At 42.2% G+C, this 25,496-nt stretch overlaps 1 protein-coding gene across 2 annotated transcripts; it reads left to right on the top strand.

The window, feature by feature from the left end:
* The first annotated feature begins 268 nt into the window (after nt 1–268).
* LOC121541256 (integrin alpha-6) lies at nt 269–24,304 on the top strand. 2 transcript variants are annotated; one of them, XM_041850242.2, is made up of 25 exons: nt 269–598; nt 1,081–1,202; nt 1,339–1,418; nt 1,627–1,894; nt 3,836–3,955; nt 4,381–4,594; nt 7,275–7,471; nt 7,732–7,820; nt 7,949–8,076; nt 8,441–8,530; nt 8,615–8,679; nt 8,822–8,967; nt 9,246–9,389; nt 9,620–9,741; nt 10,078–10,234; nt 13,195–13,278; nt 13,378–13,457; nt 13,599–13,673; nt 13,921–14,023; nt 14,219–14,395; nt 16,752–16,856; nt 21,049–21,159; nt 21,285–21,392; nt 22,589–22,714; nt 23,005–24,304. In XM_041850242.2, the coding sequence occupies exons 1-25, from the start codon at nt 411–413 to the stop codon at nt 23,101–23,103; spliced, it is 3,198 nt and encodes a 1,065-aa protein (XP_041706176.2). In that variant the 5' UTR covers nt 269–410; the 3' UTR covers nt 23,104–24,304. The 2 variants fall into 2 exon arrangements, with proteins under 2 accessions (XP_041706176.2, XP_041706183.2); XM_041850249.2 differs by lacking the exon at nt 21,049–21,159.
* The last annotated feature ends 1,192 nt before the right edge of the window (nt 24,305–25,496 follow it).

Below are 25,496 nucleotides of genomic sequence, written 5' to 3'. Positions count from 1 at the left end.
CACGTTCTCGTTTTAGCCATTTCTCATGGACTTGCACACTTTTCCCTTTGGTACTATCAAATTATCAACACTGTACAGTGCAGTATCAATGATTTGCCACTGTGAACACACCCACCAAACGTTTGATCCAAGGGTGTGTAGTTCCTCATGTCCTTAGAATGGAGCAAGGTAAATATTAACAAAAGCAATCAAACCATAAACATGTGAAGTGCTTGAGTTCTTTGAGATAAATTCCCCTTGCACCACACCCTGTCTGTCAACTCCTGCAGCAAACACTGTATACCGCAGCCAGTGCCGAATCACATCCCATTTCTGTAGTGTTGCCCTCCCATTCTGCTTCACAACACGAGGACACCAGAGAAGAAGCTATTCGGTTAGCTAGAACAGAGAGTTGTACAAACAACACCAACATGACAATTCAATGGTGGGGCCTTCTACTTGACCTGTGGTTTCTTTTGGCCTGCCTACCATTTCACATCTCAGCTTTCAACCTGGACACGGACACAAAGCATGTTCTGAGGAAAAATGGTGATCCGGGAAGCCTGTTTGGATTCTCCCTGGCACTGCACCAACAACTGAATCCTGTCAATAAGAAACTGTGAGTTGACCTCTTATAAGAAACTGTTAACAGTGTCCCATACATACTATTTTCTGACCCTGCTGGACCTGGTCATATATGAACTTATTTTTTTGTCCTCTATCCTGTCTGATTACACACACTATGAACTGAGAAACAAGCTGGCCTTAATGGCTACTCTTAGTCTCTACCTGGTACAGCCAGAAGAGGATGGGCCACCCCTCTGAGCATGGTTCCTCTCTAGGTTTATTCCTCTGTTCCTTCCTTCTAGGGAGTTTTTCCTGGCCTCTCTGTTTTGACGTCTGCTTTGCTTGCTCTTTGGGGTCAAGGCCGGATAACTGTAAAGCACTTCGTGAAAAGTTTTTTTTTGTTTTTTATAGTGATTGATTGATTGATACAACTCAGACCAGCAGTGACAATGTTGTTTTTAGTTTGAATATTTTAGTGTACGGCTGCATGTGAATTTTAAATCAATGTATGACATTCTGGTTTATTTTTCCTAGTTTGCTGGTTGGAGCGCCACGTGCCAAGTCATTGACCAAAGCTGATGTTACTGGAGGCATCTACCAGTGTGAGCTCACCACTGATTCTAAGAGCTGTGAGCGTGTAAAGCTTGACAACGATGGTTTGTTTGTTTCCATTCAGGTGTAATAGATTTTTGTGTTCGTGTGTTATGAAAATATGTGTGATTTTGTTAATGTGTATTTAACATTAATGTGCATGAATGCTAACTTTTGTGTTTGAAAATGAATGTTCCCCAGAGTTTCTTAAAAGCTATGATGTCAAAGACCAGTGGATGGGTGTACGAGTGACAAGCCAAGGCCCTGGTCAAAGCGTTATGGTATGGTAAATATTGTGTACTTTAATCTTTGAATTGCCATTTGTTGACTATAATAAACTTAGTCAGACATTATATTGTATTGTGTTTTGTTTTTAATTCAAGGAATTTAATTGACTCGGACAGGGCAACATTTCAGGGTTTCAGTGAAGTTAACCCCTTTGTTTATTACTTACGTCTGAGAGAAATTCTATCATTCTACCCCCCACAGACCTGCGCACATCGATACCAGGAGTGGAGCACCAATCCTGACACCCCTAACCTCGTATTCGGTCAGTGCTACATCCTGGGGGAGGACCTGCACAAGAGTGATGCCCATAGAATCTGGAGGAGGGTGATCTGCGATGACAGAAAACACATCAAGGATAAGCCAAAGAATCCTGATTGGTTCGGATACTGTCAACAGGGTCATTCTGCCGCCTTTGCCAAGGACAACACATCTCTGTTGTTTGGGGGCCCCGGAGCTTACCAGTGGAAAGGTACAGTCGTGGTCAAAAGTTTTGAGAATGACACAATTATTGGTCTTCACAAAGTTCGCTGCTTCAGTGTTATGAGATGTTTTTGTCAGATGTTACTATGGTGTACTGAAGTATAATTACAAGCATTCCATAAGTGTCAAAGGCTTTTATTGACAATTACATTAAGTTTATGCAAAGAGTCAATAATTGCAGTATTGACCCTTCTTTTTCAAGACCTCTGCAATCTGCCCTGGCATGCTGTCAATTAACTTCTGGGCCACATCCTGACTGATGGCAGCCCATTCTTGCATAATCAATGCTTGGAGTTTGTCAGAATTTGTGGGTTTTTGTTTGTCCGCCCGCCTCTTGAGGATCGACCACAAGTTCTCAATGGGATTAAGGTCTGGGGAGTTTCCTGGCCATGGACCCAAAATGTCGATGTTTTGCTCCCCGAGCCATTTAGTTATCACTTTTGCCTTATGGCAAGGTGCTCCATCATGCTGGAAAAGGCATTGGTCGTCACCAAACTGTTCTTGGATGGTTGGGAGAAGTTGCTCTCGGAGGATGTGTTGGTACCATTCTTTATTCATGGCTGTGTTCTTAGACAAAAGTGTGAGTGAGCCCACTCCCTTGGCTGAGAAGCAACCCCACACATGAATGGTCTCAGGATGCTTTACTGTTGGCATGACACAGGACTGATGGTAGCGCTCACCTTGTCTTCTCCGGACAAGATGTTTTCCGGATGCCCCAAACAATCGGAAAGGGGATTCATCAGAGAAAATGACTTTACCCCAGTCCCTGATGTTTTTCCTGGAGAGAAGTGGCTTCTTTGCTGCCCTTCTTAACACCAGGCCATTTTCCAAAAGTCTTCACCTCACTGTGCGTGCAGATGCACTCACACCTGCCTGCTACAATTCCAGAGCAAGTTCTGCACTGGTGGTGCCCCGATCCCGCAGCTGAATCAACTTTAGGAGACGGTCCTGGCGCTTGCTGGACTTTCTTGGGCGCCCTGACGCCTTCTTCTCAACAATTGAACCTCTCTCCTTGAAGTTCTTGATTATCCGATAAATGGTTAATTTAGGTGCAATCTTACTAGCAGCAATATCCTTGCCTGTGAAGCCCTTTTTGTGCAAAGCAATGATGATGGCATATGTTTCCTTGCAGGTAACCATGGTTAACAGAGGAAGAACAATGATTTCAAGCACCAACCTCCTTTTAAAGCTTCCAGTCTGTTATTCTAACTCAATCAGCATGACAGAGTGATCTCCAGCCTTGTCCTCGTCAACACTCTCACCTGTGTTAATGAGAGAATCACTGACATGATGGCAGCTGGTCCTTTTGTGGCAGGGCTGAAATGTTTTTTGGGGATTAAGTTCATTTTCATGGCAAATAGGGACTTTGCATTTAATTTCAATTCATCTGATCACTCTTCATGACATTCTGGAGTATATGCAAATTGCCATCATCAAAACTGAGTCAGCAGACTTTGTGAAAATTAGTATTTGTGTCATTCTCAAAACTTTTGACCACGACTGTACATGTTTTGAGTTGGGAGATACTTTTAAAATGGGTTTAATCTTGTTAATGGAACAATATGATTCACTGTATAATGATATGTATCTGATATGTATGAGACATGGTATTCATATACTGTATGTTTGGGACATTCAAACACACTTGCAGTCAGTACACACTGCATTGATATTGGAATGAGCTGTCGATGTCCATGAAACTGAGATCAGACCTAGTTTTGTCTTGAAAAGCCCAGACAGGTTGAAACATTTAGCTGATCTGTATTTTCTATTTGCAATTTATGGATTCCATCTTTTCATTTATTCCTCAGATTTATGCCTGTTTGAGCCTGGTGTCCACAGCATTTAATTCAAATGAATTCAAAACAACTTCATTTATTCCCAAGGGTCAATTATTCACATAATTCTCTTGTCCATCTGCCTGTCACAGGAATCGTGAGAATGGAGTCCCTAGACAACCTTGAAGTGTCAAATGAAGAGCCCCGTGAAACTGGGGATGTGGACAGACTTGACCGTGACCTCATCCCTCTCCTTAACAACAGTTATCTAGGTCAGTTTAATGGATAGAGCTTTCTTCAACCTCTATTCAATCCATTCAATCACACTGAAAGGAAAACACAGAGGGGCTTGGTTTTGTGGCAAATTTCATCAATACTCTTGGTGGGTTTTTTATACTGTTGGTGTAAGTAAAATTGTAAAGAATGGCATGTTTCGTATTGATTCATACTATTTATTTACACTATTTATGAATTACATCTCTCTTTCCCATAGACAATTTACATTTTAGTCACTTAGCAGATGCTCTTATCCAGAGCGACTTACAGTAGTGAGTGCGTCCATTTTCATACTGGGAATCAAACCCACAACCCTGGCGTTGCAAGCACCATGCTCTACCAACTGAGCAAAACGGGACCCCCTGTTCATCATGGTAGCATTGCAGTTTCTAACATTGAGTAATTGCTGTCTTTTTTCCAGGGTTCTCCATCGACTCTGGAATGGCCCTCACCAAGAAGGGCCAGCTGACTATAGTGTCTGGGGCACCACGAAGTGGTTTCAGTGGGGAGGTGGCGTTTCTGAAGAGAGACCCATTGGCTAAAAGAAGTCTATCTGTGGAGAACATTCTTAAAGGCCCAGGCCTGGCCTCCTCCTTTGGCTACGACATAGCCGTGGTGGACCTCAACGCTGATGGGTACAGATTTCAGCCAGTAGCTTTGTCACAATTATCTCCCCTTCCTCCCAAAGTGTGCATTGTTCACTTCCTTTCAATGATTTGAAAGGAAATTACTGGTATAAGAAATATGGTGGAAATTCTCACTAGCTCGTGCCTCCACATAGTTCTGAAAGTAGCGCTCAAGAGCCAAAAGTGGTCCCTGAAAATTGCCTACTAAGTCACATATCTGCAATTATGTGTACCACATCATTGCTCTCTCTCTCACTCTGCTGTGTATGCATCTTGCTAGCTGTCACTCAAATGGTGAGGGGCTGAAGCTCAATGGCTAGAACTCGAATTGCTAGGGGGCTGGCCCATGTGGGGGAAAATGTAGAGAAAATGGCGCAGCACAGCTTCCAGAAAAACTGTCGCTTTCAAACTAGGGATTTTGTGGTTAATTGAGGTGACAGTAATTCTGCTCATATATTATGCATGTATGAACTACATATTGACACATCCAGCCCAAAGCAAGAGGTTTAAAAAAATACTTAATAGTCACCAAAGTTCCGGAATATGTCTTTAAGATTTGTGGGAGCAAGTGAATAAATGCACATTTTAGAAGAAAATGTTTTGAGTCAATAAGTATTCAACCACTTTGTTATACATTTTCTTAACAAGTCACATAATAAGTTGCATGGACTCACTCTGTGTGCAATAATCGTGTTTAACATGATTTTCAAATGACTACCTAGATAACCCCACACATACAATTATCTCTAAGGTCCCTCAGTCGAGCAGTGAATTTCAAACACAGATTCAACCACAAAGATCAGGGAGGTTTTCTAATGGCTCACAAAGAAGGGCACCTATTGGTAAAAAAACAGACATTGAATAGCCCTTTGAGCATAGTGAAGTTATTAATTACACTTTGGATGGTGTATCAATACACCCAGTCACTACAAAGACACAGGCGTCCTTCCTAACTCAGTTGCCGGAGAAGAATGAAACCGCTAAGGGATTTCACCATGAGGCCAATGGTGACTTTAAAACAGTTACAGAGTTTAATGGCTGTGATAGGAGAAAACTGAGGATGGATCAACAACATTGTAGTTACTCCACAACAGGGATGTAGCTCAGTTGGTAGAGCATGGTGTTTGCAACGCCAGGGTTGTGGGTTCGATTCCCACGAGGGAATCGAACCCACAAAAATAAAAAATTATAATGTATGCACTCACTAATTGTAAGTCGCTCTGGATAAGAGCGTCTGCTAAATGACAAAAATGTAAATGTAATACTAACCTAAATGACAGAGTGAAAAGAAGGAAGCCTGTACAGCAAGGTATCCCCCAAGTTCTCTGTTTTTTATATATATAAGATTGATACCATTTTCTTTTTTTTGACATAATAGACTGTAAAAACACCAGGAAATCAGCTCCAAGTGATTTTAGTTTAAGAAATATGTTCCCAAGTATAATTGAGAGACGTGATCAAGCAAGGTTTGAAATGATTATGTTTCAGTCAAACATTATCTGTTTGGTCTTCTTGCGGTCAATTTGCGGTCTACAAATTATTTGTAATTATGTTTACATTTTAGTAATTTAGAAGACTCTCTTATCCAGAGCGACTTACATGAGCAATTAAGGTTAAGTGCCTTGCTCAAGCGCACATCCTAGTTGGCTTGGGGATTCAAACCAGTGACCTTTCGATTACTGGTCCAACACTCTTAATCACTAGGCTACCCTGCCTGTTCTGGCCCCTCGACCACCTGTCAAGAAAAAATTGGCCCGCGGCGGAATGTAGTTGATGATCCCTGCTATAGAGAATAAAAATATTCCAAAGCATGCATCCTGTTTGCAACAAGGCACTAAAGTAAAACTGCAAAAAGAAGACTTAACTTTATGTCCTGAATACAAAGTCTTATGTTTGGGGCAAATCCAATACAACACATCACTGAGTACCACTCTTCATATTTTCAAGCATGGTGGTGGCTGCATCATGTTATGGGTATGCTTGTCATCGGCAATGACTAGTGAGTTTTTTTAGGATAAAAAGAAACAGAATAGAGCTAAGCATAGGCAAAATCCAAGAGGAAAACCTGGTTCAGTCTGCTTTCCAACAGACACTGGGAGACAAATGCACCTTTCAGCAGGACAATAACCTAAAACACAAGGCCAAATATACACTGAAGTTGCTTACCAAGACGACATTGTAAGTTCTTGAGTTGCCTAGTTACAGTTTTGACGTGAATCGGCTTGAAAATCTATGGAAAGACATGAAAATGGCTGTCTAGCAATGATCATCAACAACTTGACAGAGCTTGAATAATTGTTTTAAGGATGTGCAAATATTGTAACGTTTGTGCAAAGCTCTTAGAGACTTACCCAGAAAGACTCACAGTTTTAATTCCTGCCAAAGGTGCTTCTACAAAGTATTGACTCAGGGTTGTGAATACTTATGTAAATTAGATATTTCTGTATTTCATTTTCAATAAATTTGCTAAACAAAAATGGAGTATTGTGTGTAGATGGGTGAGAAAATATATATTTAATCAATTTTGAATTCATGCTGTAACTAAGCAAAATATGGAATAAGTCAAGGGGTATGAAAACTTTCTGAAGGCACTGTAATTGTTCCCCAGAAATGATTTGATATTGACATAAAAACATCTGTAGTGTGTACTGTTTGTAATTCTGTTGGTGGGGTATTTGGGGGATTGCAGGTGGGACGACCTTGCTGTGGGGGCACCCGAGTTCTTCTTAAAAGAAGGGGTGGTCGGAGGGGCAGTGTACATCTACATCAACAACAGGGGAAGACAGTGGGAGAAGATTGAGCCTGTCCGTCTGGATGGGAACAAAGACTCCATGTTTGGTCTGGCAGTTGAGAACATTGGAGACGTCAATCAGGACGGTTATGAAGGTTGGCTGAGGTTTCTTCATTACTTTCAGGGGAGTTAACTGCAATGAATGGAAATGTATGCACTCACTAACTGTAAGTCGCTCTGGATAAGAGTGTCTGCTAAATAACTAAAATGTCAAATGTAATGAAGTAGATCCTTTTAGCACATCTCCATTTCTTTCCTGTAGTTTGTTCTGAAACCTTTCTCTCAGCTTTGGTTACATCTTAGCGACCCATCTCCCTCATAAATTCAGACCGTAACCTCATTTTCAACTTGACAGATATTGCTGTGGGGGCTCCCTATGATGGTGTAGGTCGAGTGTACCTTTACTATGGCTCCTCAGGTGGAATCCACGAAAAGACAGCACAGGTGGGAGCCTTTACATTAAACTGGAACACCTGCATCTGAGTGATGACCACTGTAATCCCGCAATAAAGTTTGAAGAATATTGAACACAAACTACATTTAGTCACAAACAGTATCTCTTGTTATTATAGATTATAACAGCAGAATCTTATAATATAAGACGATTTGGATTTTCTCTGACTGGAAAGATAGATGTGGATGACAATCATTACCCTGACTTGGCTGTTGGATCACTCTCAGACTCCATATTTGTCTACAGGTAACTTTGACTTGATTACATCATATCACTTGATTACATCATATCACTTGATTACATCATATAACTTGATTACATCATATCACTTGATTACATCATATCAGCGTTCCTCAATCTTAGTCCTGAGGGAACACACTGGATTTATAGGATATCCTTTTGTTCCAACACACCTGATTCAAGTATTTTCTACTAATCATCAAGGCCATGATTACAGCAGTTTCAGTAGTTTCACCTGTATTAGTACTGGGCTGTAACAAAAGCCTTCACACCCTGTGGTTTCCCAGGACCAGGATTAATAGACGTTGCCTTAGAACTTTCATGTCATCATGTCCACTGGTCATTTTGATTTACTTAGATTTGCTTACAGGGCAAGGCCAGTAGTCAAAATCAGAGAGGACTTACGAATCACCCCAAGTACTATCAACATGGCGACAGAGCACTGTGACAAACACAAATGGTAAGACTTTCAAGAAACAACATATAAACAAATCAATAAACTGCCGTAATGAAACCCAACATAATTTTGTCTACATTTGCATAGTACTTTCACGGCACGGGCATGCTTTACCTACACAACGCAGCCGCCATCCTACAACCCCAGACTGAGTAAGTTCACTAGCTTCAGCCCCCTAAACAACCATGCCCTTGTACTGCTGAGATTGAGGCGGTCCTAATTTGGACACCGTACCCTTGACCCTTTGTGTACACTGTGCTGCAGGAACTTATGCGATGCATTCTCTTCCTATAGCTGTCAACTACACCTTTGAGGCTGACGCTGAGACGAGGAAACAGAGGCGTACCTCCAGGATGCAGTTCCTGGGTCAGTCCCAGGGCGTCCTGGAGCTACCAGGGCAGGGCAAAGAGAAATGCACTGAGACTCAACTCAAGCTATTGGTAATGGCTCTGAATTTTTCCATCTCGTGAAGATGTCACAACTGTAGTTTCAATTCAGTGGCTCATGAAGACATCAAAGTGTGTCATCTTCCAAATAGACTAGGGTCAGGGGTTAGCCATGGGTCATAAGACAACAACAAACTTTGTTTGTAACGCCACTATTTCCTCGATCACGAAAAGGCCAACTTCAAATACTATTTGGCGTTGACATTGATTTTGTTTGGTAAGATATTTGATCATCACCTTTACATGGCGTTCTACATCTCCATCTGTTCAAGGGTGATATCAAGGACAGACTGCACAGCATCCCCATCTCTGTCTCTGTGTCCTTACTGAATGCCAGTAAGACTAAGAGCAAGAGTCCCCTTCCTGAACTTACTCCAGTACTCAGCCTCTACAAGCAGAGTACAGCCACCTCAGAGGTACACGTGTGTGTGTGTGTGTCTGTCTGTCTGTGTGTGTGTGTGTGTGTGTGTGTGTGTGTGTGTGTGTGTGTGTGTGTGTGTGTGTGTGTGTGTGTGAGCGTGTGCGTGTGTGTGTGTGTCTGTGTGTGGAGATGTGTGAGAGAGGACGCGTGAGAGAGAGAAAGTATAAACCTAGTAGTTGTGAAACAGTTATTGTGAGTCTTAAGAACTAAATTCAACTTTTTCAGGTTATCTTCATAGATAAAGGTTGTGGGAGTGATAACATTTGCCAAAGTAACTTGGAGCTACAGTACAGGTTCTGTTCCAGACCAAAACTACAGGGACAAGATGTATTCACCCCACTGCCCAGGTAGAAACGAAATGTGTGATTTGAATTTTAACCAGAAGTCCCTCTTGACTGCCTTCAACTCATTGTGTATTCGGTTACATGAACCCTGTAATGCAGTGGTGGCTGGTGGGTAGATATATAGGAGGATGTGCTCATTGTAAAGGCTGGATTAGTGTGAATGGAAAGGTATCAAACAAATGGTTTCCATGTGTTTTATGTGTTTGATAGCTTTCCAGTCATTCCATTCCAGTCATTGCAATAAGAACCTCCTCCTATCTACGCCCACCAGCCTCCTCTGCTCTATATGGCTCTTGTCAATATAGTGCTTTGGTAATGCTAAGACTCATGTCTTTCTAGTGAAAGAGGTATTCCAGTGATCTCTGCTGGAGATGAGGACATCGTTTTGGAGGTCAATGTGACCAATAGGGAGGGTGATGATGCCCATCAGAGTCATCTGATCATCAAACTCCCTGACTCTCTTTCATACTCATCATTATACTTCAACTCCATTTCAGTAAGTCACTGGCCTTTGCTGTTCTCAGCATTTTTGATCAAATCATTGTATACTGGACTTAAGAGTTAAAATAATGTTAAATAGCAATGATTCTATTCAGGATACTATTAAATCCATGAAAATATGACCCCCATCTTCTTGATTTCTGATGTTAAACATCACCAATACCGTAATTGTTCCAGAGTAATGATAGGTACACTATATACAGTGGGGAGAACAAGTAGTTGATACACTGCCGATTTTGCAGGTTTTCCTACTTACAAAGCATGTAGAGGTCTGTAATTTTTATCATAGGTACACTTCAACTGTGAGAGACGGAATCTAAAACAAAAATCCAGAAAATCACATTGTATGATTTTGAAGTAATTAATTTGCATTTTATTGCATGACATAAGTATTTGATCACCTACCAACCAGTAAGAATTCCAGCTCTCACAGATCTGTTAGTTTTTCTTTAAGAAGCCCTCCTGTTCTCCACTCATTACCTGTATTAACTGCAATGTTTGAACTTGTTACCTGTATAAAAGACACCTGTCCACACACTCAATCAAACAGACTCCAACCTCTCCACAATGGCCAAGACCAGAGAGCTGTGTAAGGACATCAGTGATAAAATTGTAGACCTGCACAAGGCTGGGATGGGCTACAGGACAATAGGCAAGCAGCTTGGTGAGAAGGCAACAACTATTGGCGCAATTATTAGAAAATGGAAGAAGTTCAAGATGACGGTCAATCACCCTCGGTCTGGGGCTCCATGCAAGATCTCACGTCGTGGGGCATCAATGATCATGAGGAAGGTGAGGGATCAGCCAAGAACTACACGGCAGGACCTGGTCAATGACCTGAAGAGAGCTGGGACCACAGTCTCAAAGAAAACCATTAGTAACACACTACGCCGTCATGGATTAAAATCCTGCAGCACATGCAAGGTCCCCCTGCTCAAGCCAGCGCATGCCCAGGCCCGTCTGAAGTTTGCCAATGACCATCTGGATGATCCAGAGGAGGAATGGGAAAAGGTCATGTGGTCTGATGAGCCAAAAATAGAGCTTTTTGGTCTAAACGCCACTCGCCGTGTTTGGAGGAAGAAGAAGGATGAGTACAACCCCAAGAACACCATCCCAACCGTGAAGCATGGAGGTGGAAACATTCTTTGGGGATGCTTTTCTGCAAAGGGGACAGGACGACTGCACCGTATTGAGGGGAGGATGGATGGGGCCATGTATCGCGAGATCTTGGCCAACAACCTCCTTCCCTCAATAAGAGCATTGAAGAGTCGTGGCTGGGTCTTCCAGCATGACAACGACCCGAAACACACAGCCAGGGCAACTAAGGAGTGGCTCTGTAAGAAGCATCTCAAGGTCCTGGAGTGGCCTAGCCAGTCTCCAGACCTGAACCCAATAGAAAATCTTTGGAGGGAGCTGAAAGTCTGTATTGCCCAGCGACAGCCCCGAAACCTGAAGGATCTGGAGAAGGTCTGTATGAAGGAGTGGGCCAAAATCCCTGCTGCAGTGTGTGCAAACCTGGTCAAGACCTACAGGAAACGTATGATCTCTGTAATTGCAAACAAAGGTTTTTGTACCAAATATTAAGTTCTGCTTTTCTGATGTATCAAATACTTATGTCGTGCAATACAATGCAAATTAATTACTTAAAAATCATACAATGTGATTTTCTGGATTTTTGTTTTAGATTCCATCTCTCACAGTTGAAGTGTACCTATGATACAAATTACAGACCACTACATGCTTTGTAAGTAGGAAAACCTGCAAAATCGGCAGCGTATCAAATACTTGTTTTCCCCACTGTATATACAAAAGTATGTGGACACCCCTTCAGATTAGTGGTTTTGGCTATTTCAGCCACACCGATTGCTGACAGGTCCAATTTCTGCCCTGCTAGAACTGCCCTGGTCAACTGTAAGTGCTGTTATTGTGAAGTGGAAACGTCTAGGAGCAACAACGGCTCAGCTGTGAAGTGATAGGCCACACGAGCTCACAGAACGGGATCAGCATGTGCTGAAGCGCGCAGCTCGTAAAAATAATCTGTCATCGGTTGCAACACTCACTACTGAGTTCAAAACTGCCTTTGAAAGCATTGTCAGCACAATAACTGTTTGTCGGGAGCTTAATGAAATGGGCTTCCATGGCCGAACAGCCGCACACAAGCCTAAGATCACCATGCGCAATGCCAAGGATCGGCTGGAGGGGTGTAAAGCTCGCCGCCATTGGACTCTGGAGCAGTGGAAACGTGTTCTCTGGAGTGATGAATCACACTTCACCATCTGGCGGTTCGATGGACGAATCTGGGTTTGGCGGATGCCAGGAGAACACTACCTGCCTCAAAGCAGTTTGTTGGAGGAGGAATAATGGTCTGGGGCTGTTTTTCATGGTTCGGTCTAGGCCCCTTCGTTCCAATGAAGGGAAATCTTAATGCTACAGCATACAATGACATTCTAGACGATTCTGTGCTTCCAACTTCGTGGCAACAGTTTGGGGAAGGCCCTTTCCTGTTTCAGCATGACAATGCCCCCATGCACAAAGCATACAGAAAAATGGTTTGTCGAGATCAGTGTGGAAGAACTTGACTGGCCTGCACAGAGCCCTGACCTCAACCCCATCGAACACCTTTGGGATGAATTGGAACGCTGACTGCGAGCCAGGCCTAATCGCCTAACATCAGTGCCTGACCTCACTAATGCTCTTGTGGCTGAATGGAAGCAAGTCCCCGAAGTAATGTTCCAACATCTAGTGGAAAGCCTTCCCAGATGAGTGGCAGCAAAGGGCGGACCAACTCCATATTAATGACATTGATATTGGAATGAGATGTTCGACAAGCAGGTGTCCACATACTTTTGGTCATGTAGTGTATATTTTTACATCACTGCTTATAGTTTCATTAAATTATCAGCTGCTGTCATATGTTTTTAAAAGTCTGGCTCATTGGACATGTTGACCCTACAGGAAGTAATAGTGAAGTGTAACCCCAATGACAATGGTACACTGACAGACTGTGAACTGGGAAACCCATTCAAAAGAGATGCTGAAGTGAGTAGTCCATTGTGTATGTCTAAGACATTTCTTTTTTTTATGATAACACATTTGAACAGTTGTCCATAGTAAGTAAGAGACATTTGTGTCCCTTAGGTTACTTTCTATGTAATACTGTCCACTTCACGCATCTCGCTGAGCACAACTGATGTAAATGTTACCTTGCAGCTTGAAACGTAAGTATAACAGTACACATATCTTTTGTTAGAGGACCCATTAGCTCTGGGTAATAAATGTAACATTTCAGTCCGTCTCTTTCGTATGTTCTACACCGTTCACACACAGATTATTCTAACAGAGTAGTCTCTTGGTTGCAGGACAAGCGTGCAGAAGATACAAGCAAGGGAAGCAAATGCCAAAGTAGTTTTTGAGCTGCAACTACAAGTATTTGGGTGGGTGTATGGACATGGTATTTGTTCTGCTGTTGCCCTAATCCACTCTTTTAGCTAACATATTTGAAGAGCTCCTGTCCTGAAAATATAGTTTGTGTCCCAAATGGCAACCTATTCCCTATTTAGTGCACTATTTTTGACCAGAGCACTATGGGCCCTTGTCAAAAGTAGTGCCTTATATAGAGAATAGAGTGCCATTTGGGACGTGGTGACCGAATGAAGGTTTATGAGATGTGTTTGTCCTCAGACTGGCCAGGCCCTCCCAGGTCAGCTTTGGAGGAGCTGTAAAGGGAGAGAGCGCCATGAAATCAGAGGACGATATTGGAACCCTTGTGGAGTATGAATTCAGGGTGAGCTCATTGATTTGTGGTTCAAATATATATTCTATTGTTCCCTGGTGATTAGCGAAATTCCATGTGCCTTTGCACGCTGCTTTGCACTGGGCGTATACAATGTTACCCCAAAATATATCTTTAAATACATATATTTGTCTATCTGTGTTGGTTACTAGAAAATAAGTGCTTAACTCCTTAAAACTTGAACAGATATGGAATTTGGGCAGGCCACTGAAATCCTTTGCCAATGCGTCGCTGAATATCTACTGGCCCAAGGAGAACGCAGTGGGTAAATGGTTGCTGTACCTGGTGCAGATCCACAGTGAAGGCATACAGAACAGTTCCTGCTCTCCGCTAAAGGAGATCAGCCCAGTCCAACATATCAAGGTAAATTCCTCTGAATATAAATTCTGAGGTAATATCAATAGGTGACTGGATCTTGAGTGAATCTCTTTCAGAAGTGCCCTTTTTTGAGAGTGATATAAAAGTAACCAATGATTTTTTTATTTTTTTATTTAACCTTTATTTAACCAGGTAAGCCAGTTGAGAACAAGTTCTCATTTACAACTGTGACCTGGCCAAGATAAAGCAAAGCAGTGCGATAAAAACAACACAGAGTTACATATGGGGTAAACAAAACATAAAGTCAAAAATACAACAGAAAATATATATACAGTGTGTGCGAATGTAGTAAGTTATGGAGGTAAGGCAATAAATAGGCCATAGTGCAAAATAGTTACAATTTCATATTAACACTGGAATGATAGATGTGCAAAATATGATGTGGAAATAGAGATACTGGGGTGCAAATTAGCAAAATAAATAACAATATGGGGATGAGGTAGCTGGGTGGGCTTATTTCAGAATGGCTGTGTACAGGTGCAGTGATCGGTAAGCTGCTCTGACAACTGACGCTTAAGGTTAGTGAGGGAGATAAGAGTCTCCAGCTTCAGAGATTTTTGCAGTTCGTTCCAGTCATTGGCAGCAGAGAACTGGAAGGAATGGCGGCCAAAGGAGGTGTTGGCTTTGGGGATGACCAGTGAGATATACCTGCTGGAGCGCAGACTACGGGTGGGTGTTGCTATGGTGACCAGTGAGCTAAGATAAGACGGGGATTTGCCTAGCAGTGATTTATAGATGACCTGGAGCCAGTGGGTTTGGCGACTAATATTTAGTGAGGGCCAGCCAACAAGAGCGTACAGGTCACAATGGTGGGTAGTATATGGGGCTTTGGTGCCAAAACGGATGGCACTGTGATAGACTACGTCCAATTTGCTGAGTAGAGTGTTGGAGGCTATTTTGTAAATTACATCGCCGAAGTCAAGAATCGGTAGGATAGTCAGTTTTACGAGGGCATGTTTGGCAGCATGAGTGAAGGAGGCTTTGTTGCGAAATAGGAAGCCGATTCTAGATCTAACTTTTGATTGGATATGCTTAATGTGAGTCTGGAAGGAGAGTTTACAGTCTAACCAGACACCTAGGTATTTGTAGTTGTCCACATACTCTAGGTCAGACCCGCCGAGAGTAGTGATTCTAGTCGGGTGGGCGGGTGCAAGCAGCGTTCGGTTGAAGAGCATGCATTTAGTTTTACTAGTGTTTAAGAGCAGTTGGAGGCTACGGAAGGAGTGTTGTATGGCGTTGAAGCTCGTTTGGAGGTTTGTTAACACAGTATCCAATGAAGGGCCAGATGTATACAAAATGGTGTCGTCCGCATAGAGGTGGATCCGAGCGTCACCAGCAGCAAGAGCGACATCATTGATATACACAGAGAATAGAGTCGGCCCGAGAATTGAACCCTGTGGCACCCCCATAGAGATGGCCAGAGGTCCAGACAACAGGCCCTCCGATTTGACACATTGAACTCTATCTGAGAAGTATTTGGTGAACCAGGCGAGGCAGTCATTTGAGAAACCAAGGCTATTTAGTCTGCCAATAAGAATGTGGTGGTTGACAGAGTCGAAAGCCTTGGCCAGGGCGATGAAGACGGCTGCGCAGTACTGTCTTTTATCGATCGCGGTTATAATATCGTTTAGGACCTTGAGCGTGGCTGAGGTGCACCCATGACCAGCCCGGATTGCATAGCGGAGAAGGTACGGTGGGATTCGAAATGGTCGGTGAACTGTTTGTTAACTTGGCTTTCAAATACTTTCGAAAGGCAGGGCAGGATGGATATAGGTCTGTAACAGTTTGGATCTAGAGTGTCACCCCCTTTGAAGAGGGGGATGACCACGGCAGCTTTCCAATCTCTGGGGATCTCAGACATTACGAAAGAGAGGTTGAACAGGCTAGTAATAGGGGTTTGACAATTTCGGCGGCTAATTTTAGAAAGAAAGGGTCCAGATTGTCTAGCCCAGCTGATTTGTAGGGGTCCAGATTTTTCAGCTCTTTCAGAACATCAGCTGTCTGAATTTGTGTGAAGGAGAAGTGGGGGGGGCATGGGCAAGTTGCAGCGGAGGGTGCAGAGCTGGTGGCCGGGGTAGTGGTAGCCAGGTGGAAAGCATGGCCAGCCGTAGCAAAATGCTTGTTGAAATTCTCGATTATTGTATATTTATCGGTGGTGACAGTGTTTCCTAGCCTCAGTGCAGTGGGCAGTTGGGAGGAGGTGCTCTTATTTTCCATGAACTTTACAGTGTCCCAAAACGTTTTGGGATTATCATTCACACAATTGACATAAGTTGCCTAGATTGTCTGTTTGTAAGATGTAGTTAATGCATATCTTCCTAATTATCATATTTAACTCTAGGGCTCTCGTGATATTTCAAGAAGAAGACGAGATGCTCATCAGGAAGCGTTCTCATCTGAGGATGGATTCTCCTTCCTGTCAAAGAAAAGGAAATACAAAACTCTGGTAAGAAAAATTCATTTGAAGCAACCATTATGTGTTTAACCCACTAGAGTCGATTGACGCACTGGTGTGTCAATCTAAGTTACATAACAAAGACAATCCCCATCCAAATCCATCAATTTAAGAGATAGAGATATCTGTTTTTTTTTGCATAGGATGCGTCTCGATCCACCGCATCTGCCAGTGTCACACTTCCACATCTGGGTTGAAAGGTGGCAAAGCTAGAGCGGTGTTTGTCAAACCATGAGACATCCCGAAAATCGGTATTCTCACAAAAACGTATGTAGCATCCGAACAGGTTTGACATACAAACTATTATGGAAAGGGGAGACTCTCACAAACATGATGGAGTTCTCCGTTTTGCTCTACGACCAACACAAGTGTCACGGAACTCATCTAAAGGTAACCGGTACCGGTTTAAAAAAAACGAATTTAAGTATGAAGGCATAGCCACGGGAAGTAGTGGTGCGGAGGGTGCTGCAGCACACCCTGAAAAATCTGAATAAATAAATAAATGAATAAATAAATAATATATATATAATTATAATTATTTATTTATTTTTTACAAAGTAGTGCACTGGGTCTTTACTGGTCTTGTATTAGCGGACCAATATAGACATCTGTAGCTCTGTAGCATCTCCACTTTGGCAAAAAAAAAAGGTACAGTGAGGGAAAAAAGTATTTGATCCCCTGCTGATTTTGTACATTTGCCCACTGACAAAGAAATGATCAGTTTATAATTTTAATGGTAGGTTTATTTGAACAGTGAGAGACAGAATAACAACAACAAAATCCAGAAAAACGCATGTCAAAAATGTTATAAATTGATTTGCATTTTAATGAGGGAAATAAGTATTTGACCCCTCTGCAAAACATGACTTAGTACTTGGTGGCAAAACCCTTGTTGGCAATCACAGAGGTCAGACGTTTCTTGTAGTTGGCCACCAGGTTTGCACACATCTCAGGAGGGATTTTGTCCCACTCCTCTTTGCAGATCTTCTCCAAGTCATTAAGGTTTCGAGGCTGACGTTTGGCAACTCGAACCTTCAGCTCCCCTCCACAGATTTTCTATGGGATTAAGGTCTGGAGACTGGCTAGGCCACTCCAGGACCTTAATGTGCTTCTTCTTGAGCCATTCCTTTGTTGCCTTGGCCGTGTGTTTTGGGTCATTGTCATGCTGGAATACCCATCCACGACCCATTTTCAATGCCCTGGCTGAGGGAAGGAGGTTCTCACCCAAGATTTGACAGTACATGGCCCCGTCCATCGTCCCTTTGATGCGGTGAAGTTGTCCTGTCCCCTTAGCAGAAAAACACCCCCAAAGCATAATGTTTCCACCTCCATGTTTGACGGTGGGGATGGTGTTCTTGGGGTCATAGGCAGCATTCCTCCTCCTCCAAACATGGCGAGTTGAGTTGATGCCAAAGAGCTCGATTTTGGTCTCATCTGACCACAACACTTTCACCCAGTTCTCCTCTGAATCATTCAGATGTTTATTGGCAAACTTCAGACAGGCATGTATATGTGCTTTCTTGAGCAGGGGGACCTTGCGTGCGCTGCAGGATTTCAGTCCTTCACGGCGTAGTGTGTTACCAATTGTTTTCTTGGTGACTATGGTCCCAGCTGCCTTGAGATCATTGACAAGATCCTCCCGTGTCTTTCTGGGCTGATTCCTCACCGTTCTCATGATCATTGCAACTCCACAAGGTGAGATCTTGCATGGAGCCCCAGGCCGAGGGAGATTGACAGTTATTTTGTGTTTCTTCCGTTTGCGAATAATCGCACCAACTGTTGTCACCTTCTCACCAAGCTGCTTGGCGATGGTCTTGTAGCCCATTCCAGCCTTGTGTAGGTCTACAATCTTGTCCCTGACATCCTTGGAGAGCTCTTTGGTCTTGGCCATGGTGGAGAGTTTGGAATCTGATTGATTGATTGCTTCTGTGGACAGGTGTCTTTTATACAGGTAACAAACTGAGATTAGGAGCACTCCCTTTAAGAGTGTGCTTCTAATCTCAGCTCGTTACCTGTATAAAAGACACCTGGGAGCCAGAAATCTTTCTGATTGAGAGGGGGTCAAATACTTATTTCCCTCATTAAAATGCAAATCAATTTATAACATTTTTGACATGCGTTTTGCTGGATTTTTTTGTTGTTATTCTGTCTCTCACTGTTCAAATAAACCTACCATTAAAATTATAGATTGATCATTTCTTTGTCAGTGGGCAAACGTACAAAATCAGCAGGGGATCAAATACTTTTTTCCCTCACTGTAGTTGTATAAATAAGAACAGTCTTGCAGGATTCAATACATGGAATTGAAATAGTTGTTGTCCTGTCCCTTTCTCTGCGATTGTCATTCTAATGGAATCCAGAAAGAACAAAACCCTATCCTCAAACATTTACACCAAAAGATGCAATGTTATGGGCAAAGACCCAAAACATCCACATCAAATGTAATATTTTTCTTGATCAAATAACCACTTTTTGTGCAGTATTAATTTACCATCCTTATAAACCACTTTATGTAAATGTACATTACTGTATTGTACATAGGTTGGTCATCTAGGTTTGTACCTGTAGACTTTCCATCACCATGAATAAAAACAATAGTGTAATTGAGTACATTGAGATATCAAGTGGTTTGTGATTATGTGAAGTGAAGAATTTGGCTCAGGTGGTAGAGCATGGCATTTGTAACGCTAGAGTTGTGGGTTTGAATCCCAAGTGGGACCAGTATGAAAATGTATGCACTCACTACTGTAAGTTGCTCTGGCTAAGAGTTTCTACTAAAATGTAAAAGGAATGAATAGACCATTTCAGTTTCCACATAGAAATAAGTTGCATTTGCCAAGTATATCCAAAAACTGGAAAACAAGCAAGAATTTTTATATTCCACAATATTATCCGATTAACTGTTTTGTACAGATAATTATCAGACTCAAGTTACTCAAATACATGTAGTTTTTTAAAAATCACAAAAATAGTACACTGGGCCTTTACTAGTCCTGCATTAGCGGAGCAATATAGGTCTGTAGCGCGGGCGGGGGAAAAAATCGCAGCACCCCCACCCCCAAAACTACTTTCCGCAGCTATGTATGAAGGTAGTTTTATGCCTACACAAAAAAAAGTTGTAAAATATGTGTACAAATATACATTTCCAGATTTCTTTAAATATTGCCTAGATTTAGGACAAACACTTCAAAACCTTGTTTCTTATGATTTAGTTTTTGACTGTCCTTTTTGCCATTTATGAATGTGTTATTCAATGCGTTTCTATGAATTTCAGTAGTAAATCTTTTAGCAAATAAAGAAATCATAATAATTGATACGTAAAGGGGTCCTACAATTCAAAATCAAACAGCTAAATGAGCCACAGTATGACCATCTTGAAACAATTCCATATGTCAGCTTAGCCCCTCCCCCTCCTGTCTTAGATGTCAGTTTAGCCCCTCCCCCTCCTGTCTTAGATGTCAGCTTAGCAACCCCCCCTCCTGTCTTAGATGTCAGCTTAGCCCCCCCCCTCCTGTCTTAGATGTCAGCTTAGCCCCTCCCCCTCCTGTCTTAGATGTCAGCTTAGCCCCTCCCCCTCCTGTCTTAGATGTCAGCTTAGCAACCCCCCTCCTGTCTTAGATGTCAGCTTAGCCCCCTCCCCTCCTGTCTTAGATGTCAGCTTAGCCCCCCCTCCTGTCTTAGATGTCAGCTTAGCCCCCCCCTCCTGTCTTAGATGTCAGCTTAGCAACCCCCCTCCTGTCTTAGATGTCAGCTTAGCAACCCCCCTCCTGTCTTAGATGTCAGCTTAGCAACCCCCCTCCTGTCTTAGATGTCAGCTTAGCAACCCCCCTCCTGTCTTAGATGTCAGCTTAGCAACCCCCCCTCCTGTCTTAGATGTCAGCTTAGCAACCCCCCCTCCTGTCTTAGATGTCAGCTTAGCAACCCCCCTCCTGTCTTAGATGTCAGCTTAGCAACCCCCCCTCCTGTCTTAGATGTCAGCTTAGCAACCCCCCTCCTGTCTTAGATGTCAGCTTAGCCCCCCTCCTGTCTTAGATGTCAGCTTAGCCCCCCCTCCTGTCTTAGATGTCAGCTTAGCAACCCCCCCTCCTGTCTTAGATTCTAAAGAATGAATGTTTTTTTTTGTTTCGCCAAGTCATTGCTGAGTGAAAGACTAGTATTTTTGAACCTGCTCACTTTCTTGCAGACGTGTTCAGACGAGTTGAAATGTGTAGAGATACGGTGCCCTCTGCTGGGTTTGGACAGTACTGCAGTGGTGTTTCTTCGAGCTCGCCTTTGGAACAGTACTTTCCTTGAGGTGCCTATTTCCCTTGTGTTTGCTACTACAGGTTCCTCACGTACATAACACCTCATTCTGTTGCATAGACATTGTGCCATTCAGTTTTAGTGCAGTTTCTTTGTTCTCTGCGTATCCCATCATAGGACTACAGCGCATTAAACTACCTGGACATTGTGCTGGATGCCACTCTCAGCTTGACAGACTCTGCAGAGAATATTGGGCTAAGGCAGACTGAGAAATCTGGAACCCAGGTACAATACATGCTTATGATTGTTTATTTAGAAATGTAATTATGGCCTGTGTGTTCAATTTAAGAAGTTTGTATTTACAATTTTTTTCCCGCACTGAAGGATATCTGATCTATCTTCAGAGGACAACTACATTATTGTTCTTTAGAGTTTAAATAGTTTTCAACTATTATTATTTACTTATTTGTTGTTTTGTAGCCTACTTTATCATACACATCTGTGTGGAATTGCCTTCCATACTTAGTGACTAATCCTGTAATCTAAATTGATGTTGTTTATTGGTTTGGTTGAAATTGGTCTACTAACCTACAATCACAGATCAATGCGGTGTGGCTGATGTAATTGCCACTTCCCATTGAACAACACACACTCTCTCACACTGTGCAGCACACAAGCACTCTCACCAGTACTTCTGTGGCTCAATTCAAGAGTGTCAAGTTTACCGACTCAGCTACATACTATAAAGTACCTTCAGTTTGATGTCTTGATGGTGTGTTTGCTGTCTCAGCTACATACTGTAAAGTACCTTCAGTTTGATGGCTTGATGGTGTGTTTACCGACTCAGCTAGATACTGTAAAGTACCTTCAGTTTGATGTCTTGATGGTGTGTTTGCTGTCTCAGCTACATACTGTAAAGTACCTTCAGTTTGATGGCTTGATGGTGTGTTTACTCAATCAATCAATCAATTTTATTTTATATAGCCCTTCTTACATCAGCTAATATCTCGAAGTGCTGTACAGAAACCCAGCCTAAAACCCCAAACAGCTAGTAATGCAGGTGTAGAAGCACGGTGGCTAGGAAAAACTCCCTAGAAAGGCGAAAGCCTAGGAAGAAACCTAGAGAGGAACCAGGCTATGAGGGGTGGCCAGTCCTCTTCTGGCTGTGCCGGGTGGAGATTATAACAGAACCATGCCAAGATGTTCAAAAATGTTCATAAGTGACAAGCATGGTCAAATAATAATCAGGAATAAATCTCAGTTGGCTTTTCATAGCCGATCATTAAGAGTTGAAAACAGCAGGTCTGGGACAGGTAGGGGTTCCATAACCGCAGGCAGAACAGTTGAAACTGGAATAGCAGCTACTGACTCAGCTAGATACTGTAAAGTACCTTCAGTTTGATGTCTTGATGGTGTGTTTGCTGTCTCAGCTACATACTGTAAAGTACCTTCAGTTTGATGGCTTGATGGTGTGTTTACAGGTAAGGCTGACAGTGTTCCCTGAGAGGAAGGCTGCCATCTGGGCTAAGGTTGCCTGGTGGGTCATTTTCCTCTCAGTAATGGTAGGACTGCTACTGCTGGCTCTGCTCGGCTTTCTGCTGTGGAAGGTAACACGATGTGGAATACATACTGTGGAAGCCAGAGGTTGGTGGGAGGAGCTATAGGAGGACGGCTCCTTGTAATTAATAAATAATACATGTGCAAAAGCTTCAAACATGTTCCATTTATTCCATTCCATTATTCCATTACAATGAGCCTGTCCTCCTATAGCTCCTCTCACCAGCCTCTGGTGGAAGCCAAATATTGATATGAATATTGAAACGTCTGGTAATCTTTATTTTGTGTGTGTGTGTTTACACCGGCTACAAATAAAGTTGTCTATTTGATCCTATTGTAGTGCAAGTACCCTGTGGCTAAGAAGTACCACATCGTTCATAAGAACACAGAGGAACGTCACCCAATTAGAGGAGACTCATTTTTGGGTCCAACTGCATAGGCACAGAGAATTGTATATACTTCAATGATGACCTTAATTGAACAAAATAGTGAAAAAGCTAATTTTAAGATTGTGTATGTACACAAATGTTTACAAGCTTAGCACCACTTGTGAAACGTCTTAAATGTACATCAAATGTCATGGTTTTCAGTTGTTTTTCCATTTTTTGCATGTTCATTTTTATGGTTGTATTGTATTGTGTCTATGACTGTCATGTGGATATTAATACAAATGTGAGCGTGAACATTAGCACCACTGGTAGCAATAATAAAGTCACCAGAAGAGACTTGAATTCTGAAAACAGTAAAAATGTATTGACAGGCACAACATTTTTTGGACAGTTTAATGAAACGGAGTAATCTATTTCCCAAAATTGTTACATCTTAAAGTTGTACTATCAACTATCCTTTTACAGTAATGGAATGTGGTATCTTATATGGGAGTGTTGATATGAGGTCCTAGTGGTTCCACTAACAGACTAGAAACCAAAAGTTTCTTGAATAAAAACAATCGCCATCCAACCTCTCATTAATTTCAATTATGCACTTCGATAGTTAATAGCATCTATCATCGTTGAATTTATTCATTAAATAAACAGACAAAATCCATATTTTGACCTGACATACATCACCACTCCCACACAGACTTACTATCTAATGTACAAGGTTAAGAAGAACCTTATGAAACATACAATCCCCTCAAACAAGGGATGCTGCAATTGGTCATTCAACAAAAAAAAGTGTGCTTGAACGTTCTCAATACATTCTTATTGTATTAACCATCTTTTTCTGCTTACACTTCTCTCTCTTCTCGTTTTCTGTACACTTTCATGACCTTTCCCTTTTCTTCAACCGCTAGTCTCTTTAATCAAGTCGATCTGTCTCCACTTTGTAGAGCTTGTTCTTTTATTAAGTTATGATTTAATACTTGCTGTAAGTGTTTGCTCTATGCTTGGTGGAGACTTGAATGTCCTTGGCTACTTTTTCTCACCTTTAACAAGTCTTGTGTCATCATCATATCAGTTTTATTGAAGTTCCCAGTCATAAACATTCACTTTCTCTCAACCCTCGCTGTTGTGTGTTAGTAAATGATATTAGACATTCAGAAAATAATTGTCTAAGAGGTACATTTAATGTGGCTTTACAGTAGGGTTAAGACACTCACCACACCTCCATTTTCACTCTTATCAATCACTCTTTCACATTTCTGTAACACTCACCCTCCTCTATTCAGAGCTCATTCAACCAATCTGCCATTGGGATTTTGTTGCTTTTCAGAAAAGTAAATAAAAAGTTTAAAGAGTGTCAACACCCCATTCCTTTTTTGTTTACTAAGCCTTACTCAAAGGATACAAAACCACACACACACGCTGCTCCCAACCTATCATGAGTCCCAGGAACAATCTCTCCACGGGAGATCTCAGGGGAAACTTTGTATGAAGGCTGGTCCAGTGGTCCTCAAATATCCCTGGTTAATATCCCCGCATTCAAACCAAGACGCATTAAATGCATGTCCAACACAGCAGTGTGGTGGGATGGGGAGAAATTATCCAATAAGAATGCAATTCTACTTTTTCAATTATTTCACTGATGTGTCATTGTAAGCTTTCTGACAGACAGACAGCGCAACACAATCCTCTCCTTAATGCTCCCATTAAAAAACATTAACTTGCGTTCAGTGTTTTTTACACACCAGTTTATCTGGTTTGAAGGAGCCATAAGCTGATGATAAGCAAATGATTCAAGCGCCATGCTCTACCAAGTGAGCAACACTGGATTACCCATTTCCCCTGGTCCACACCCACCTCCTCCTGGACCACACCCACCTCCCCCTGGACCACACCCACCTTCCCCTGGTTCACACCCACCTTCCCCTGGACCACGCCCACCTCCCCCTGGTCCACCAACCTCCCCCTGGACCACACCCACCTCTAAACTCAACAAAAAGAAGAAGAAATTGTATTATGAAGCCAAGTAAATTACATAAACGTTTTTGGAGTACTTTAAATGAAATTATGGGCAGAAAGACTAATTCAAATCCATCTTTCATCGAATCAGATGGAGCGGGACTCTAACCCGGACGCTTATAAGAAATCCCACTATGCCCTCCGACGAACCATCAAACAGGCAAAGAGTCAATACAGTCATTAGATCATTTGTTTTGGTTCTGTCCATTTGTAGCTTATTTTTGGACACAGGTCCAGGAATGGCTAAAGGATTGCAATATTTACCTGGAACTAACCTTGCAGATAGCATTACTGGGTGATCTGAAAAGTCATAGTCAATCAATCAATAATATAATAATACTTTTAGCAAAAATGTTTATTTTTAATTCACAATCTGTAGAAGCAATGAGAATAGAAAGGTTCAGAACTTTTGTAAAACATCACAGTA

Source organism: Coregonus clupeaformis, chromosome 3, assembly GCF_020615455.1.
Source record: "Coregonus clupeaformis isolate EN_2021a chromosome 3, ASM2061545v1, whole genome shotgun sequence".
Classification (NCBI taxonomy): domain Eukaryota; kingdom Metazoa; phylum Chordata; class Actinopteri; order Salmoniformes; family Salmonidae; genus Coregonus; species Coregonus clupeaformis.
Note: the sequence above shows the minus strand (reverse complement) of the source record. Positions and strands in the feature narration are given on the sequence as shown.